This window comes from Salvelinus alpinus, chromosome 5 (genome assembly GCF_045679555.1).
Source record: "Salvelinus alpinus chromosome 5, SLU_Salpinus.1, whole genome shotgun sequence".
Taxonomy (NCBI): Eukaryota; Metazoa; Chordata; class Actinopteri; order Salmoniformes; family Salmonidae; genus Salvelinus; species Salvelinus alpinus.
Genome location: NC_092090.1, coordinates 81,770,608 through 81,789,690, shown reverse-complemented (window position 1 = coordinate 81,789,690; position 19,083 = coordinate 81,770,608). Strand labels below are relative to the sequence as shown.

The 19,083-nt window shown below is 41.1% G+C and overlaps 2 protein-coding genes across 2 annotated transcripts in view; both read right to left on the bottom strand.

Moving 5' to 3' along the window:
* Nucleotides 1-10,611, bottom strand: part of LOC139576981 (collagen alpha-1(I) chain-like) — a 65,581-nt gene extending 54,970 nt beyond the window's left edge. The window contains exon 1 of the mRNA XM_071403657.1: nucleotides 10,307-10,611. Within this exon, the coding sequence (XP_071259758.1) occupies nucleotides 10,307-10,412 (106 nt within the window). The 5' untranslated portion in view covers nucleotides 10,413-10,611. The remainder of the gene's footprint in view (nucleotides 1-10,306) is intronic.
* Nucleotides 10,612-10,828: 217 nt separating this feature from the next.
* The window catches only part of cacna1ba (calcium channel, voltage-dependent, N type, alpha 1B subunit, a), a 162,853-nt gene continuing 154,598 nt past the window's right edge, over nucleotides 10,829-19,083 (bottom strand). Inside the window, exons 47-50 of the mRNA XM_071403658.1 lie at nucleotides 17,592-17,630; nucleotides 16,449-16,653; nucleotides 15,056-15,276; nucleotides 10,829-14,492 (exon numbers count right to left, since the gene is read on the bottom strand). Of these exons, the coding sequence (XP_071259759.1) occupies nucleotides 13,920-14,492; nucleotides 15,056-15,276; nucleotides 16,449-16,653; nucleotides 17,592-17,630 (1,038 nt within the window). The 3' untranslated portion in view covers nucleotides 10,829-13,919. The remainder of the gene's footprint in view (nucleotides 14,493-15,055; nucleotides 15,277-16,448; nucleotides 16,654-17,591; nucleotides 17,631-19,083) is intronic.

Genomic DNA, 19,083 nt, shown 5'->3' with positions numbered 1-19,083 from the left:
ATGGATTTTTACCTGCCTGTTACCTCATTTCTATAGGAGGCCATGATAGGCCACAATACAGTTCCTTAAGCTAATATGAATGCAAATGAAATGTTGTTAGATTTTATCTTTAGGAGTGCCAATAAGTTAGACACTTACCTTTTTGAGATTTTTTAAAACTAGTTAAACAAAATCTCTTTCTCTGAGCAATTGTATTAGTATAAAATAATATAATTGTCCCATTTTTTGGAAAATATAGATTTCTTTGCTCATCTTAATCAAGGGTGACAATCATTTTGGATTTGACTGTATTCATATCGGCACCCAGAACAAAATCACCTAAGTGGTAGATCTGTTCTATGTGCACTATTTCTATGCTTCCCGTTCTTAAGTTTTGTTTTTGCGTCTTTTATTTTCGGTTTTGTACACCAGCATTAAACAGCTGAAAATATAATATATTTGGTTATGGAAAATATATTTCACAGATGTTTAGATGGTACAATGATTCTCTACACTCTACTTGATTGTTTTGTCACATAAACTGAAATTAGGCAAACTGTTGTAATTTTAGCAACCAGGAAATCGCAGAGAGATTTCTGCATAGTGTATCTTTAAGGCTGCCTCAAGAGACTAGCCTACTACACAAGTCAGTAGATAATATTATACCTTTTTACAAATCATAGCCACTAATCACGTTTTACTATTAAACCTTTTTACAAATCATAGCCACTAATCACGTTTTACTGGTTTCTTAACATTTCCGTTGAGATGGATTTCACAAAAAATGCCTTTTATAGGCCTAGTATTTTATGACATGTACCCAAATAGTCTTTCATAGTTCACTGTTACAAGCACAAAGCACAAGCATCCCACCAATGGAGCTGGCATAAAGTCTGTCAAGTAAGTACTTTGTAGATTTTTATAGGACTTGACCTCTGATGTTGACACATGATTTCCGTGCTGACCCCCCAGGGCCGGCCTTGTGCATTGTGTTGCCCCGTCCTCCTCAGGGGCTGACAGCGTCTAGGGGGGAAGACTGCCACAACATGACATTACAGCATGCCTTCAGTATGCCAGGGCTCCAGCTGTGTAGAACCTGCCCTGGCAAGTGCACAGCCATGGCACTGTGCACTTGAAAACCATCAGGAGGAAATCCATCATTCTTACAGTACATTGCACTGCGCATCACAGACAATAACTACATCTGAGTGAGCCTGAGAGCTACTGAGCTGCTCCTCTCTAGTTGCTGCAGTTGGACAAAAATATTTTAACAAGAGTTTTACAATGTGGTCATGAGATGCAGGTTTAACTTGAAACATTTCAATGGTCTCCTCACTGTAGGTGGAGTATACATCATAAATGGTGTGTGTGGGGAGGGCTTATCTGTGAGTTACAACAATAATTGAGGGAACACTAGCCCTGTGTGTTCTCAAAGCAAGGAGGTAGGCCTAGGTCTGAATGTCAGTGCTGTTGCCAAAATCCACCAAGTGTGTTTGCAAAGTAAAGCAATACTCTGCATTTGGCATCTATAAAGGAAATCCAGACTGACATATGCCCCCTTTATACATTTGAGAATAATGTCGTGTTAATTTTAATCTGGATAGACATCATAGAGGTCAATAAACGTTTTGGGTAGGGGTTGGTGTGTTGTGAATATGAAATAATGCCAAATGGTATATTCAGAGCAACAAGGCAGGCAGATCATGATAGTATAATGTATGTCATTTCTGTCTGCCTAAACCAATTTGTGATCAATTATAAATTGCTGCATCTGAAATCAAGGTAGAAAATGAAATGGCCTACTTGGAATTTCGGGTTTCCCATGAGCTAGCTAATGGTGCCAAGGAAAGTCAGTGATTGTTATTAACCACAACAGATCTCCCTTAGTCTCCAACAGGCCAGCCCCTGTCTGACTCCTGCCAGGCTAAATCCATTCAGCACCTCAGCTCAGCCAACTGTTGTTCTTGGATATCCCTGGCCCGAACCGTCGGTCCATAATTGAAAAGACACTGCAGCTCTTAGTGGAGCTTTTCACAGTTCTGACTGGTGTTTGGAGAGCCAGGTCGCTGATGTCAGGACCCAGACCACCAGACCAGGAGACAGCGATAGAATTCAGGTTAGGGAGGATTTAAGTAACAAACCCACACAAACCAAATGTGGCCCTGTGGAGAGGGCTGGCTATGGAGGTCAGTTGAAAGTGAAGTAAAGATATAGTCAAGTCAATCAAATCAAATCAAATTGCATTTGTTACATGCTTCGAAAACAACAGGTGTAGACTAAGAGTGAAATGCTTACTTACGGGTCCTTTTCCAACAACGCAGAGTAGAAATAGTGACATAAGGAATAAATACACAGTGAATAACGAATAACAATAACGAGTAAAAATAACATGGCTACATACAGGGAGTACCAGTACTGAGTTTATGTGCAGGGGTACTATGTACATATAGGTAGGGGTAAAGTGACTAGGCAACAGGATAGATAATAGACAGTAGCAGCAGTGTATTTGGTGAGTGTGTGTGTGTGGCGTCAGTATGCATGTGTGCGCGTGTTATGTGTGTGTGGGAGTATGTAGTGTGTGTGTGTGTATATTCATGCGTTGGGGTGTCATTGTAGGTATGTGAGAGTGTGTGGGTAGAGTCCAATGTGTGTGCATAGAATTGAGTCAGTGCAGGAGTGAAAAAAAAGAATAAAGCGAACTGGATGGAATATGGGGAAAAATGCAGTAAATTATTGTTTTTATCTTCAACATAGAAAATGCTACCAAAAATAATTTACTGAAACTTGTTACTAATGACAGAGTCACCCATGATTCACCAAAATATATTTTGAAAGAGGAAGCAAAGAACTTTAAGCACATGTTTTCGTTTCTCCTCTATCTTCACTAACCAAAGTTAATTGTAAGAATTTATTTTCTATTAATAAATAATCATTAATAATACAATGAACAGCTGTACAGAAAGACTAATGTGAAGCCCAAATTACAGAGGAGGAACTTCTTGATGCAAATAAAGCCTTTAAGTCTGGGAAAACCAGGGCTGGATGGGATACCAATTGAGGTATACCAAACCTTTTAGATGTACTCAGACGACCGTTATTAGCATGTTTTAACCACTCCTATAAAAATGGTAGATTAGCAGATACTCAAAAAAAGGTCTGATTTCATTATTACTGAAAGAGGACCCAAGTGGTAAATATAAACATCCAGTCCATTAAAAATGGAGGCCCCTTACACTTCAGTGTTGTGATGCCAAAATTCTAGCAAAATGCATAGCGCAAGGAATTAAAAAGATATTGTCGGATATTATTCATCCTAATCAGACAGGTTTTCTACATGGACGATAATTTGAAGATAATATAAGACAAGTACTGGAAACAATAGAACACAATGAAACATTTGGGAACCCAGGCCTGATATTCATACCTGACGTTGAAAAAGCTTTTGATAAAGTACGACTGGAATTTATATATAAATACCTGGAATATTTCCATTTTGGAGAATCTCTTATACACTGGGTTAAAGTTATGTGTAGTAATCCTAGGAGTAAAATAGTAAATAATGGCTACTTCTCAGAAAGTATTAAACTATCAAGAGGTGTAAAACAAGGTTGTCCAATATCGGCATATCTATTTATTATCAAAATGTTAGCTATTAAGATCAGATCCAAAAATAATATCAAGGGGCTAGAAATCCAGGGGTTAAAAATAAAGGTGTCATTGTACGCTGATGATTACTGTTTAAAAAAAATACACAATTTGGATCCCTCCACAGCCTCATAGAGGATCTAGATAATTGTTCTAACCTCTTGATTACAACTAAATTATGACAAGTGTACTATATTACTGTGTAGTTTATCAATAAAATGGTCTGACAGTGAAGTGGACATATCCCGAAAGAAATTATCTCACTACAATACATTTTTAATAGAAAGTTAGCTCTGACGAATGCTGTGACGCCGAAACGTAAGCTTATTAAATATCAGTGAATCTATCAAGAGCAGTGTGCGGTTTCCTTTTTCCTTCAATAGAAAGTTAGCAAAAATAGATAAGATCTTGCTACCATGGAAAGGAAAATACCTGTCTATTTGTGGAAAAATCACCCTGATTAACTGTTTAGTCAGTTCCCAGTTTACCTATTTGCTTTTGGCCTTGTCTACACCTAGCAGCTTGTTTTTAGACCTCTCACTAAAGTTTTCAGTCTTACAAAAGTTATACTTAAATCCAAAATAGTTCTCTAGCAGATTAGTAAGAATGTCTCACCCAATGTTAAAACCTTTCTGGCGCAGGCGTTCCGCTAGCAACCCACCTCGACAACATCCGGTGAAATTGCAGAGCGCGAAATTCAAATGACAGAAATAGAAATATTTAACATTCATGAATATACAAGTGTCATACATCAAAATAAAGCTTAACTTCTTGTTAATCCAGCCGCTGTGTCCGATTTCAAAAAGGCTTTACGGCGAAAGCACACCATGCGATTATCTGAGGACAGCGCCCCGCATACAAAAGCATGAAAAACATTTTTCAACCAGGCAGGTGCGCCACGAAAGTCAGAAATAGAGATATAATAAATGTCTTACCTTTGAAGATCTTCTTCTGTTGGCACTCCAAAAGTTCCCAGCTACATCACAAATGGCCCTTTTGTTTGATATATTCCTTCTTTATATCCCCAAAAACTCAGTTTAGCTGGCGCGCTTCATTCAATAATCCACTGGTTTCCCTCCTTCAAAATGCATACAAAATGAATCCCAAACGTTACCAATAAACTTCTCCAAACAAGTCAAACAACGTTTATAATCAAACTTCAGGTACCCTAATACGTAAATAAACGATCAAATTTAAGACGGAGAATCGTTATTAACTTTACCGGAGATAAACAACAAAGAACGCGCTCTCATCCACACGCATGAAAACACTACAGCCAAAATGGGAGCCACTTAGAAAAACTACAAATTCTAGCAAATTTTTCCAAAAACAAGCCTGAAACACTTTCTAAAGACTGTTGAGATCTAGTGGAAGCCCTAGGAACTGCAATATGGGAGGATTTCGCCTCATAATAAACATGACAGCCATTGGAAACAGTGGTAGGCTGAAACTTTTTTTTTTTAATGGTTTGTCCTCTGGGTTTCGCCTGCCATATCAGTTCTGTTATACTCACAGACATTATTTGTAACAGTTTCAGAAACTTTAGAGTGTTTCCTATCCAAATCTACCAATTATATGCATATCCTAGCTTCTGGGCCTGAGTAACAGGCAGTTTACTTTGGGCACACTTTTCATCCGGACAAATACTGCCCCCTAGCTCAAAGAGGTTAAAGAAAGTCATTTTTCCCTTTATTCAGATTAAAACCTCTTTCTGGTTATTTGAAAATTAAATAATCTCCAAAATATTGCTATTTTTAAAACAAGCCATAGAATTTGGTTGCAATTTCAGTTCAATCCACCAGAAAAGACAGAACACATATTAAACAAATATTATGGTTAAACTCAAATTTACTAATTGATTAAAACAAACGATATAATCTTTGTAAATTATGTCATAAATAGGGCTGGTGGAGTTATGTCACACATGCAGCTAACAAACATACAGTATATGGAAATATCTGCTCTACTTAAAATTAGAACCAACTAATTGAAGCATTACTGCACAAATGGAAGAGGGAAGTAAAAGGGGGAGAAAGTAAGGGAGGAGACAGGGGGTGGGGTACAAGTCAATATTAGGAAGGTGTTCTTAATGTTTTGTACACTCAGTGTATATTATCCATGTCCTGGTTCAGCCACGACTCTAAGAAACATAGAATATTACAGTTTTTCAGGTCTTGTTGATAGGATAGTCTCGAACAAAGCTCATCCAGTTTGTTCTCCAGTGACTGCACATTTGCCAATAGAACAGAGGGCAATAGTTTCATCAGGATGCTGCCTTGCCTGCCTCTCTTTCGCCGCCACTTTTTCTTTCACGTCCCGGGATTAAGGCCTAGTCCGGAGTAAGCAGAACGTCCAGATATGCCGACTCATTGAAGTAGACATGTTAATCCAAATCAAGGTTTGTAAATTCTGTTCTGATGTCCAGAAGCTGGTTACGGTTATAAGAAATGATAGCAGAGACATTATGTACCAAACAAAGTTGAGATCAGCATAAAAAAAACACAGAATTGGTCAAGAGGAGCCCGTAAGATGGCTACTACCCACCGCAGAGCCATTGTGTGTAAGCGTAAATAAGAACTTGGAATGCTTTTCCAGTGTTAATTTTCTAAATTGTAATTACTTCGCTACTATGGCCTATTTATTGCCTTACGTCCTTACTCCATTTGCACACACTGTATATAGATTTTTCTATTGTTATTGACTGTACCTTTGTTAATCCCATGTGTAACTCTGTGTTGTTGTTTTTGTCGCACTGCTTTGCTTTATCTTGGCCAGGTCGCAGTTGTAAATGAGAACTTGTTATCAACTGGCCTACCTGGTTAAATAAAGGTGAAAAAAATATATACATAAGCAAGGTTAATTAATCTAAACACTGCCTTGAGTTCCTGACCCATGATTAAAATTCACACAGATGACAGTGAGCATTTATTCAAGCCACAGCATAACAAAGTTTGTAGATTTCTGCCAACTGCAGAACTGCAATTATCCTGCCTACTTAAAATTCTTTAGCAGTCACCTCACCAAATAGGCCACCTAAGCAGACAGGCATGATGATAACTCACAAGAGATGACATTGGGACAGCTGGATGGCTAAAGCCTAATACTGTAAAGTTTTAGCTGCAAATCCCAATACAGTACTTAACCACGCATAACAATATCATAATTCAACATGGCCTTCTAAAATTGTGAGGACATTTCTGACATTTCAGAGGGTTTTTAGCCACCACTGTTGGTTTCCAAACTGAGCAACCTGAAAAATTAATTATTTTGTCCAGCATGTCTAACGCAGGTTGGCGTTTATTGTCATGAATCTTGCTTGCCCTGGAGGCAGAACTGAGTGATTTATTCTAAATGGGCCAGCTGCAAAGTCAAGATTGTCTATATCGTAAAGTCATGAAAACAAAAATGTGCTTTTTGGTCTTAATTTAAGGTTAGGGTTAGGCATTAGGGTTAGCAGTGTGGTTAAGGTTAGGGTTAAGGCTAGGGTTAGGTTTCAAATCTGATTGTATGACTTTGTGGCTGTGCCAGTTAGTGACCACTCCGTAGAGCTGCCTACAAGGCAAGATTCATAACAATAAATACCAACCTGCATGTCTAGCATGGATAGCCCTCCCAAACTTATTATATAATTATCTTGACTCAATCTGACAATCGCTCAGAAAATCATGTTTTCATGTTTCCCCTGAACGTCAAGTTTCTATAATATTCTCAGCCATAGTTCCACCAGGTGCCCCTGGCCTGGCCTATGTAATGCTGTCCAGACACACAATCAGCAGGCAGATGTTATTCTCCCCTGGACACATAGTTATGGTTATCAAACCAGGATAACATTAATTACTGTCTGTATGTCTGGCATTCAGGCTTCAGTAGTCTGGCTTTGGAGTGGTGGCCCTCAGACCCAGACAGCACAGACGCTTTGATCTGCACTCAATGACACGATATAGGAACAGAGAGCAAACAGATCCCGTTCCTGTCCAAGCCAGTTAATTATACAATTAAAACATGACATTACATACCATAATTTACATGGTTAGTCATTGGAATTACTTTGTTCCGCTGTCACATATCAAAGCTTTAATAACAGATAGATTAGAAAAACATATTTATGGAGCTGTTACCTCATGGATATTGACATTTTTTTAGCACAATAATTATCACTCAAATGTGAATAAATACATTTAAATAAGGTTATGGTCGATATCCTGCAATAGAGCTTTCTTTAGAGATACTGGAACCAGTATCTTTGCATAGGCTAATTGAAAGTCTATTCACAGAAAAAGCTGCTCAAGCAACAGTGTGCTAAGTGGGCTTGGGCTCTGCAATCCAACCTAACCCAAGGGACCCTCTTGTAACAATGTGGGCAGCCGCCCCTTGCTCTATTCAATGAACCAACATGGTTGCCAAGAGGCAGAACCAGACTTCATGAAGGAGTTTTAAACACACCAACTCAACTGGAAACACCCCACATAAATGACTGAGCAGAATGAGACACTTCAGGTCTTTCCCTTTGGTGACCAACATCACTATGGGATTATGTACAGGTCATAGTAGATGGGAAGGGGTTCTTAGAATGACACAAAATTATTCCCTTCCTCCCTCATTCTCATACAGTCCAGTCTATAACTGGCTCTCCCAGGCCAGGCCAATCAATTCTGACCCTGAGCCTGTGGGCCTGTTCACTCGCAGAGCTGCACTGGGAGCAGCTGGATGAAATGTGGCTCATGAGATCTTATGGTAACACAAGCACTATTAGAAAACATTATCAGCATATTTTCCCTTCACATATGGACAGCGTTGTATAAGAGCAGATATTATGGAATGTTGGAATGAGGTGGTGACATTGTATGGGAAATGATGGTAATTACTTAACTCTGTGTTTACTGTCTGAGGCTACTATGCATATTATGTAGCCTATATGAACTAAATTCTATACTTATTGATTTTCACAGGTACAGCAGATAATTAAGTGATAATGCCCGAGTAGCCGGTGTTTGGAGGATATATTTGCATGGGTGTGGCAAACCGTGCCAATATATCTTCCAAACACCGGCTTCGAGGGCATTATCACTTTTAAACAATGTTACCAACATATTCAAATAATAATTGACATATTTTCATAAAAAACGTAATTATTTTGATGAATTTATTCATACTATTTCATCCTTTCACGAGATATAATCCCGACACAAATCTAAGGTTGCTACCCAAGCTGGCTGGTTGTTTGTTCTATCGGTTTGGTTGCCAGAGACATGACCCAGTTGTTAAGTCTTTTTGTCCTGTATCTATGGACGTTCGTTCGTTCGTTCGTTCGAAATGTTTCACTGCCATATTGGCTGGCAACGTTCTTAAACCTTGCTTGCTAGCTAGCCAACTACAGCTAACTTTTCAGGCATGTCAAACAGTGCAGCCAGAATAACAGAAAAGTAGCTCCATTTGTGTTTATTTAAGCTGTTTTCTAGTGACATTTATTTGGATACATCCATAACAATGAGTTAATGATGCGTGATTTCTCCTAGCATAGAAATGTGCTATCGCATCAGAGGAGCTAGCCAACAACACAGCTAACACAATCACTTCAAACTGAAGCTGGAAAAACTGCAAACTATCTGCATTTCGTTTAACCTGTTTTCTATTGACATTTCTTTGTATATATCCATAAAAATTATGCCAGCTGATTCATGATTTCAACTGGCTGAGAAAAGTTGTCTGCCTGTGTGTCTCATCCCGACATGTTCATTACTAAGGGACAGCTGGAGAACGAATTTCAATATTGTAACAATGTTGCAAATGTTGGAGAAACAGACAGCAAGGTTTATACAAATCTCCATTGTTGAAAACCAAATGCTAATCTAAAAGACATGGGAGACAATGTCTAGATGCTTTTATAGTGGAGATCAAGTTTATAAATTGCTTGGCTGGGCTGATGAGTCAGTGGGTTGGGCAGTCAGATGGAATAGAGTAAATAGGCATTTCAACGTCATAGTTTTAGCCGGTGGTAACTTGTGGAACAGACATCGGCTGGAATGAGGTTTTAACCAATCATCATCCAGGATTAGACCCACCCATTGTATAATTAAGCAATAAGGCCCGAGGGAGTGTGGTATATGGAAAATATACCACGGCTAAGGGCTTTTCTTAGGCACAATGCAATCCAGTTTATAATGGAGGTTAATCAACTCAACATGCCTGCCTAGTGGTGCCTACCTGAGCCTCTTTCCCTCAATGATAGAACAGAGAATGTTTTAGAACTAAGCAGAATTTCCAGAGTAAAACACATTATTCCCATCTTGCCTCAAAATGATATAAACTATTATTACGCTATAACTGTAATACATGCTTGTTTGTGGTGACAATGTAGTTTACTAAAAACGATCAACAGCTGCTCCAAGTGGCTGAGTATGGTATTACTGCATCGTGAATATCATTGTCTAAACAGACTGGGGTACAGAAATATGGGCTACTTCAGTTCGTAATATTAGCAGTTGAGTTAGAACAGTGCAGCAACTGTCTAAAATGTTTCATTCTATCATAGAAAATATTGCAAGAGAGATTCGTTTTTTCAGACACCTGTTGAGACAACACATTTGCCAATACCAAATTCATATGAACGTTTTAGATGGAGAAATAACATCAAAGAACGATACAAAGTACGTGTGTGATACATTGATGTGCTCTGTCTTACCTTTCCCAAGATTCTCCGAGCCCATATCCCTTTCAAAATCATCAATAGCGGCTTCAAGAGAGTAAATAGCCACTAATAATATCATCAATTCTATCGGATATAACATAGCTCTTGTTCTGTTTAGATACACAACAGCAATGACAACAAAAGTAACAAAACATTATCATTAATTCAAATATCTTTGTGGAAAGACTCCACTATATGTTAGGTTGTCAATATTACTTCACATCGGAAAAAAACGGAGGTATGTTTGTTGGTAAAGTGCTGTCTTGTTTTAGGCAGGCTCGAGATAGTTGACGCTTCAACTGTTTCCCGCGACTCGAGCATCACCGGGATGTTGAACCTTGTGTATTTTGGGAAATGTCTCCGCCCATTGTAGGCTGTAGACCAATGACATTGCGCCGTTGACACCTACAGAAGATACACCTTCACCCATCCATCCTAAACATCAACTGGTCATTGTCTGCTTATTTCATAAATAAAACATATTCCAGCTATTATACATATTGAAGCATGTTTGTTTCATATGATTTTTTTAATTCAAGGAACTTGGTTGCATACAAAATGTAAATGTAGAAACAACTTCAGAATTCTAAGTCTGGCCAATAAACATAATCAGGCAACAAACAACTCACTTTCAAGACCCAAATAATGTTCCAGCTCTGTTGCATGGCTGGAACTATCAACATTGTTCAATACTGTTTTTATGTAAAGTTTTTTTTTCAACAAACCCCACAGTTTATATCAAAGATCAGTAAAAATGAACAAGAAATGAACAGATGGTATCAAAAAGTACTAACATTTACATGCACATACATTGTCAGAACATGCAAACATTATTTTCTCCAGAAGCCACATGTACACTGCAGTTGGTTTGCAGAACAAGAAATAGGAACAGTTCAATGTTTGGCAACCAACTGTTAGAGACTAGGGTGTGGATATGTTTCTTCTGAAATAAATAATACAGAGGCCACAGAGATGAAGGAAGAGACTGATAGTATATGTATGTTTTTGACCCACTATGGCAACATGTCAAGGGGTAATCAATTAATGTATCTGTACAATAATGTGGAGAATTTGTTCCTGTCTTATACAAAATTAAACCATTACAGTTTATTCAATATTTCTGAACACCCTCCTCTGAAGCGATCACCCCTCTCAGGTGACCTGACACGGAACAGATAGAAATAAACATAACATTGTTTACTTCCTTTTTAAGACACAGGTTTACCTCTTGACATCATCAAAATGGGCAAATTGTATGCATGCAAATATATAGAAGTTGCTGTATTTCTAAATACTTTATGAATTTCCGCTTTACTCGTTGTGCCTAATGCATTTTTAAATACATTTTTATAATAAAATAAAAAAACTTTTTATATAAAACATTTGGTCACAATCATGCTGAAGAATGAATCTGGAGATCTCAGCACGTAAAGCTACAGAATGGATGAAGTACATGACCTTAGTGTCTTGTTGCATAGCCCTACTTTCCCTGTCATCAAAACCCTGCTTCTGGGAAATATGCAGTACAGAACCCAGACGAGTGTGTGGTCATGGCAACACCTGGTCCAACCTACAGTATCTCCGTTACTATCAATAATTGAGCAACACCTTCACTGGAGTAGAGCATCCTTAATACAGCATACCTTGCTACATTCCACCCCCAATGTACTGTAGAATAGAAAAGAGCAGAATCTTTTAGCTATCCAAAAATTGGATCATCCATCCCAGGGCAACATTTTCCATGATATTATATTACTGTCCATGTATACATATTACTGTCCATGTATAATATTTTTAGCTTTTTAGAGGCAGATGTGAACCATCAACATCAGCGGTTATCATGGGATGGGTAGATAGAAAGATAGAAGGTGTGAACCAGATCTATATTATAATCTGACAGCTGAGAAATGCTCTTCTTAAAAATGGAAGCTTAGATCGGGGGGCAGATCTTAGTCACGTGGGTCCGAGCCAATGGGGAGACTTAAACCTTACCACAGAGGGGTCTGAGCCAATTCAGAGACACAGAGGGGTCCGGTGTGCTGGTGCTAGGGCCCCAACTCAACACACTCTCTCATCAGGGATCTGTATTAATCTTTGCTTCTCAAGCACATCCATCCAAAAAGTGCACACTGTTTGTTTATCATCAGATTCCTTATGTTCTTTACTAAGTCCGCAGTTCTAACATTGAAACAGAAGGCAATACAGAGGTTGCAATGCTATCGCAGTTGAGTATCCTCACAAGGAAAATAAATATACACTACTACATCTTCATAACTGTTGTCAACCAGGTTTATGATTGAAACATGCAGTTGTGTTACTCTGATAATGTCTTCCTAACTGAACTGATATGCTACTAATGCAGTTAATGCATGTTTGTTAAGTGTTCGTGAAATATGCTTTTGCACCAGCTTTCATTGTACCCCTCAAATTGATTAAATATATTTACCAAAAAGACAATTAAACAAGAAAAATATCAGCAATCATAAGGTAATTAGTCATTTCCATTCAAATGTAATTTTTTTCTCAAATAAAAGTTAGCGTTTCTCAGATAAGGCTGGCTGTACATCTTGTTCTCCTGCAGAACTAGCCATTTGAACAAACTACTTAAGTGTTGACGCTTTCCAAAAACGGTTGACTTTGCATCTTTACTACAGTATATCTAAAAAGGATAGGCACTTTGTATTAAACATTGGAAGCAGAGAGTATGTAAGAAACAGACCTGAAATTATGACAAACTGTAAGCAATTTACATAAACAAAGTGGTTTTTACATCATACAAAAAATGCAGACAGTGAAAAGATAACATCTACAATAGTTTTATATAAAACAAATAACATTTAATTTCCATTCCTAATTTCTCTCTAGTAGTGGTAGTTAAGTTTGATGGTTAAACAGCAGCAAATCAACAATCATTGTCTGGAATGACAGCATCGATCCCTCTGCTCTATCAGGCTGTATCTTCTGACAGGAAGGGAATGCCATATAATGGATTGAGCTACTGTAAATCCCTTTATATTATCGAATGGTAAGAGTCCCAAAGCAAAGCAATAGCTGTTTGGGATATTTTCCAGTGTGTTTCTTAGGGAAGTTTCAATAAGTATTTCCTAATCATGTGTTATTACACGTGCTTAACAGTGTCTAGGTATTGTAATGGGACTTTCCATTGAGCCGATCACTCTGCTCATCGCAGAGACAGCAAAGAGGGCTGCTGCTCACCCATCTCTACTGTGTGTACCTGTAGGAGGGTTTCTTATGCCACTATCTGGGCCACTATCAAGACTGAAAAATAATTACATTTGATAAAGAAGCAAAGCAAAAGTACCCTCAATGAAAAATGCCATTGTCTTCAGTGCATAAGACACCTTACAGTTGGTCAGATCCAACTGAATTACCAACAATTCACCGAATCCACATCCACTTTCATGTTCATCCAGGTCCTAAAAATGCTGCTGTTTCGTTCACATTCAAATGAATTCCAACCCTCCATAATTTATTTCCCATAATTAGCTTATCATACAGCAACAGTGTAAACTAAAGCCTTCAAAAAAGATGATAAAACTCATCACGATTCCTCAAAATGCATTAAAAACATCTGTTCAAAGCCATGCTAGCACCATTCATCCTCCTCTGCCTCGCGATAGTACCTGGGTGGCCTGGCACCAGAGCCAGAGCCCAGGCTGGCGTTGCCATTACCACCGAAGGTAAAGTGGTATCCGTTGGGCACCGCACGTCTCTGCTGGGGTGGCGGAGGCAGGTGGAGGGCCCCCGGCCTCATTTGAGGACGTGGAGTCCGAGGGGAGCGTGCTCTGGCAGCATAAGGGCTCAGCAGCTCATCCCGGAGGTTGCAGTACGGGCTACCCTGGCCCTGGGGGTCATTGTGACTGTAGCCCAGGAAGGGCTCAGAGCTGATGCGGGTGATGGGGGAGGGGATGTGATAGGTGCCACTATGCAGCAGGGCGTTGTGCTCAGACAGCCCACGGCTCAGCCGGCCAGGACTCAGGGTGGGCAGGCCGCTGCCACACTGGGCAGACAAAAAGTGCACAGGGGAGGAGTTTGCGGTCTTGAACGTCACCCCGGGGCGGGGGGTCAGGGGGGTCTGTGGGAGCTGCCTGCGTCCACGGCTAGGTGTGATAGCCCCTGAGGTCAACATCACTGGGCTGCCTCTAACCGAACCACTACCCTAGATGAAAATTGGACAAATCAATTTGAAACAATAAAAAAGATGAGACCGCACAGGAGAGGAGGTGACAGGGGGACAGGGTCACCAGAACGAAGGGAAGAGGAGAGATGGTGAGGAGAGAGAGCATAGTGGGAAAGGACAGACAAAACAACCAGGAAGGCCAGAGAGATGAAAGGACAGGACAGTCATTGATGGGAGGAAAAAGATAGGAGAAGACAGACAAAATGGACAGAAAATGGTGAAGAAGAAGAAGAGTGGAAAGAGAATTGAAAGGCCATGAGTGGTTGCACTAAAGGGCAGAAAGAAGAGAAAGTTGAGTTTCAGTGGAGACAGAAACAGAGAGCAGACAGATCATCACTAAGAGAGTTGCACACAATATACACTGTGCTGTACTAAATCAGACAGACATAAACTTACTGATAATGTCTAGTGTGTGTATTATTCATTGCATACCCTGATTCCTTTCCATGCCCTGTCCATATCATACCATGCCCCACGCTGCCAGACCCATACTCTTTCCTGCCCTGCCCATATCCTATCCTACCCTGTCCATGCCCTCCCACCTGCTTGTTGATGCTGGGTTCCTGCACCTCGCTGGGGGAGGTGGCACAGCTGGTGGTGGCAGACTTGGTGGTGTGGCAGTGTTCCCTGCTGCTGTAGCGATCGCAAGAGTAGTAGCGCTGCTTCTCCCCCGCCGTCGAGTGGTTCTTCCTCTCATGGGAGCGGCCGCGGTCCTGCACTCTGTCTCTAGACGAGGGCTCTGCAGCCGGGTCTCCTGGTGCACCTTAGTGGAAATACAAACCAGGGTTAATGTTAGGCCAGGGTTAAGATTGAACCGGGATGTTGACATGAAGCTAGAGTTAGGGTTGAAGTTGTGGTTGAGACTAGGGTTAGGCTTGGATGTGGGTTGGATGTGGTCAAACCTAGCCCAATCCTAATCTTAGCATTACCCCAATCTTGGCCTAATCCTAACTCCAACCCTAGCCTATGTTCAATCCTGGCCTCAACCTAACCCAACCCTAAACCCTCTCCACCTCTGAATTCCCAATTCAACAGCTGATTGCACCCATTCTTTACCTCACTCTGAAACAGAAGATTCTTAAACGCGTACAAAGGACAGACTACTAGCAGGCTTTTCTTCCCTAAAAATGATCCTCTCCTCAGCATTGCCCTGCTGAGACAAGAGGTGCCCATAAATTAGCAGGTCATTGGGTAGCCTTTGGTCTGTCAGTCCCTTTTATCTGTGTAATAAAGATCAGCTGCAGAGCTCCACTGTAACACCCAGGCCTGAATGATGCCTCCATTGAGCATAGTGCTGATCTCTATAACAGATGAACCCCAGCCAGCTGGGTTGTGGTCTGCTTCTCACACTCTTACTGGATGGAAAGCAGTGAGGCAGTGAGGCAGCGAGGCAGTGAGACCGTAAGGCAGCGAGGCAGCAAGGAAGAGAGGCAGTAAGGCAGCGAGACAGTGAGGAAGAGAGGCAGTAAGGCAGTGAGGAAGAGAGGCAGCAAGGCAGTGAGGAAGAGAGGCAGCAAGGCAGTGAGGAAGAGAGGCAGCAAGGCAGTGAGGAAGAGAGGCAGCAAGGCAGTGAGGAAGAGAGGCAGCAAGGCAGTGAGGAAGAGAGGCAGCGAGGCAGTGAGGAAGAGAGGCAGCGAGGCAGTGAGGAAGAGAGGCAGTGAGGAAGAGAGGAAAAGAGGCCGTGAGGCAGTGAGGAAGAGAGGCAGTACGGCAGTGAGGAAGAGAGGCAGAGAGGGCTATACATTCTAGTAACACTGGGGGAACAGTGGGCTGCAGTTCTTTATGGTTAAATGCCCACATGTTGTAATCAGGGTATTGGCATCATTCGTATAACATATAACACCCTGTAACACCCTGTAACTTCAATGACAAAGAGATCCCTGTAATTGCACATTAAAAACATGATGTGTTTATAGCGTGTGTCTGTGCACTAACCAATGGTGCTTGGCGTCCTGTCCAGTGACCGCTGCTTCTTGTCCCTCTCTCGGTGGTGGTGGCAGCGGTGGTGGTGGTGGTGATGGTGAGGCCTTTCTTGGGTGCTGGGCCTCTCCAGGGTGTATTCATGCAGGTTCACCTCCTGGGGGCGCTGGGGGGCGTGGGTGGACGCAGAGCGTTTCATTGGGCTGCAGTCAGGAACTGGCTGTGTGGGACCAATAGGAATAGGTGGGGATCACTGACTTGTCCATGAGGAATAGGGATCACTGACTAGTCCATCAGGAATAGGGATCACTGACTAGTCCATGAGGAATAAGGATCACTGACTAGTCCATGAGGAATAAGGATCACTGACTAGTCCATAAGGAATAGGGATTAAAATGAGCCCGTCCTCCTATAGCTCGTCCCACCAGCCTCCGCTGGTGTATTCTACAGCTCTCTGACTCCATTGTGAAACACCATTTCCACCTAGTGGAGATACATCTGTCCTGCAGAGCCTTGCTGCAAAAGATACTACTCACATTTTCACTGTCCTCAAAAACATAGCAGCCTACCTAGATTGTTGTTGGTAAAATCATAGACACGACTACCAATTTCCCTAAGTCTTAGATGCCTGCTTGAGGAAAGAGCATTAAAGAGGAAACTGAAGAAGTTTCCACCTGTAGCAGCAGACCATTCTCTCTCCAAAACAGCTCCATCAGATCACTAGTTTACTACTGACAAACTCCATGGGCTTGGTATCTAAGAGCAGGTTGGCATCAGCAGCTGTGTTTTAATTAGTGTTGTACAGTCCCCACCGAAGGATCAAAGGAAGAGTCTCCTCGACGAGACACTGTACCTGGCTAGACCTTTGATTTACAGTTTTACAGTGAGCTTAACTCTCATCCTAAAATCACACAGTATATCCCCCACATTGTATATGATAGAACACACATGTATACTGGGTTGTTAATGTCCTACCTAGTGTCAAACACTGACATACTGTACAATCATATGCTTGCAGAACCTACCATTTTACACACCTGTGCGGCCAGTTAATACTAAATAGAATCTAGTTTAACACATACTAGTACATTGGGATCAACAAACAAAGTAGAGGAGGTGCAGAGGAGATAATGAGGGAGAGGAGACAGGGCTACGTACTGCCAACAGGGTCCCCGGGGAGTGGCGCGACTTGCTCCTCTGTCACACAGCACAGGTGGAGGAGGAGGAAGAGGTGAGGTCCATGGGAAAGCATCAGGCCAGAGAGACCGGAGACAATAGGAGGGTAGACGGAGAGAGGTGACATTGAACAGTTAGGAGAAGAATAAAGGAGAAGCAGCAGGAAAATGACAGGTGTCTTAACATGCTTATTGAAAATAAATGATCCGCTTGTAAATATGACATCATTACGTTTAAATGGCCACTGAGGGAATTTGGTTTTCAGTATGCTCTTTTTAAAGGAAGGTGATATCTCATTGTGTGTTTCAGCACCTGGCAATAAGACAGAATTACCCATTCCAAGCAGACAGAACTCCCCTATGTCTTTATGTCTTTTGATACTCAATAACCCCTTGACCATTAATAGTAAGATATCCTAGAAAACATATCTGTCTCTTTAGCTTTTGTTCTTGTGAGCCAAGCTACTGACCTGGCAGAGAGCCAGGTGGGGCAAGTCTATCGGCCAGAGCTGCCTCTAGGGAATCAAAAGGGTTTCATACATATTAAAAGGTGCTGAAACCACTAAATCAACAAGTACAGCCTCTTATCATCCAGCACTCCAGTTTAAAAGGATTTGGGCTTAGCTTCTCACTGGGCTTCTTTGAAAATGAAACAAGGGGCATTTTCCCTCTTCAAGAGGCTTCATGTGAGGGTTCATGTCTGCCCTGGGTGTCACATGTCACTAGTGCACAAAGAGGATGTTGAGGAGGTGGAGGCATGCTGGGAGATTTACGGCCCTGATTGTGCTGGCATCGCCAGGGAGAGGGAAATGAGGCATTGCCCCAAAAAGGAAGGGGGAAAATGTAATTAAGCGATGGAAAACCAAGCCGGAGACAGAGGTAAATCCATCATCTGTTTCAGGGTAGAGTTCAGGGTACATGCCTCCCCATTTCACTCTAACAATAGCAAGCCATCTCAGAAAGGCCATCTCTAATTGTATTGTTGAAGGATTTCCTGCCCTTAGAAGAGGTGAGAAAAATTACACAACAGGTCACGAGGCAATCCTCTTCTCCTCTCATCCCATTTATCCCTCTTTACATTCCCTATCCAATAGTAACATGATTACTCTCTTCCTCCCTGAACGCATGAGGGATCACCCCTCTCATTTTCTACACCCATCCATTTTGAGCCACTATAATCAGTTGGCAGCAGAGGAAAAACGATACGGTACAAATAGTTGGCGGTCTGCCAGACTCTAATCAAATTCTCCAGGACTTCTTCTGTGCACTAAAAGTAGGATCAACACACATCCATTCTAACCTGAAAGGAATGCACTTAAACACAACAATCGATTAACATCAATATCACTCAGGAAATGAGGAGCTGATTATATTTCTTGGGACGAATTGAAGGATACATTCTTTCCCCAGCAGTTATACTGCAGTAATATCGAATGTAATTCAACCCCCCCATAGAGATGGCCACCTGACCATAG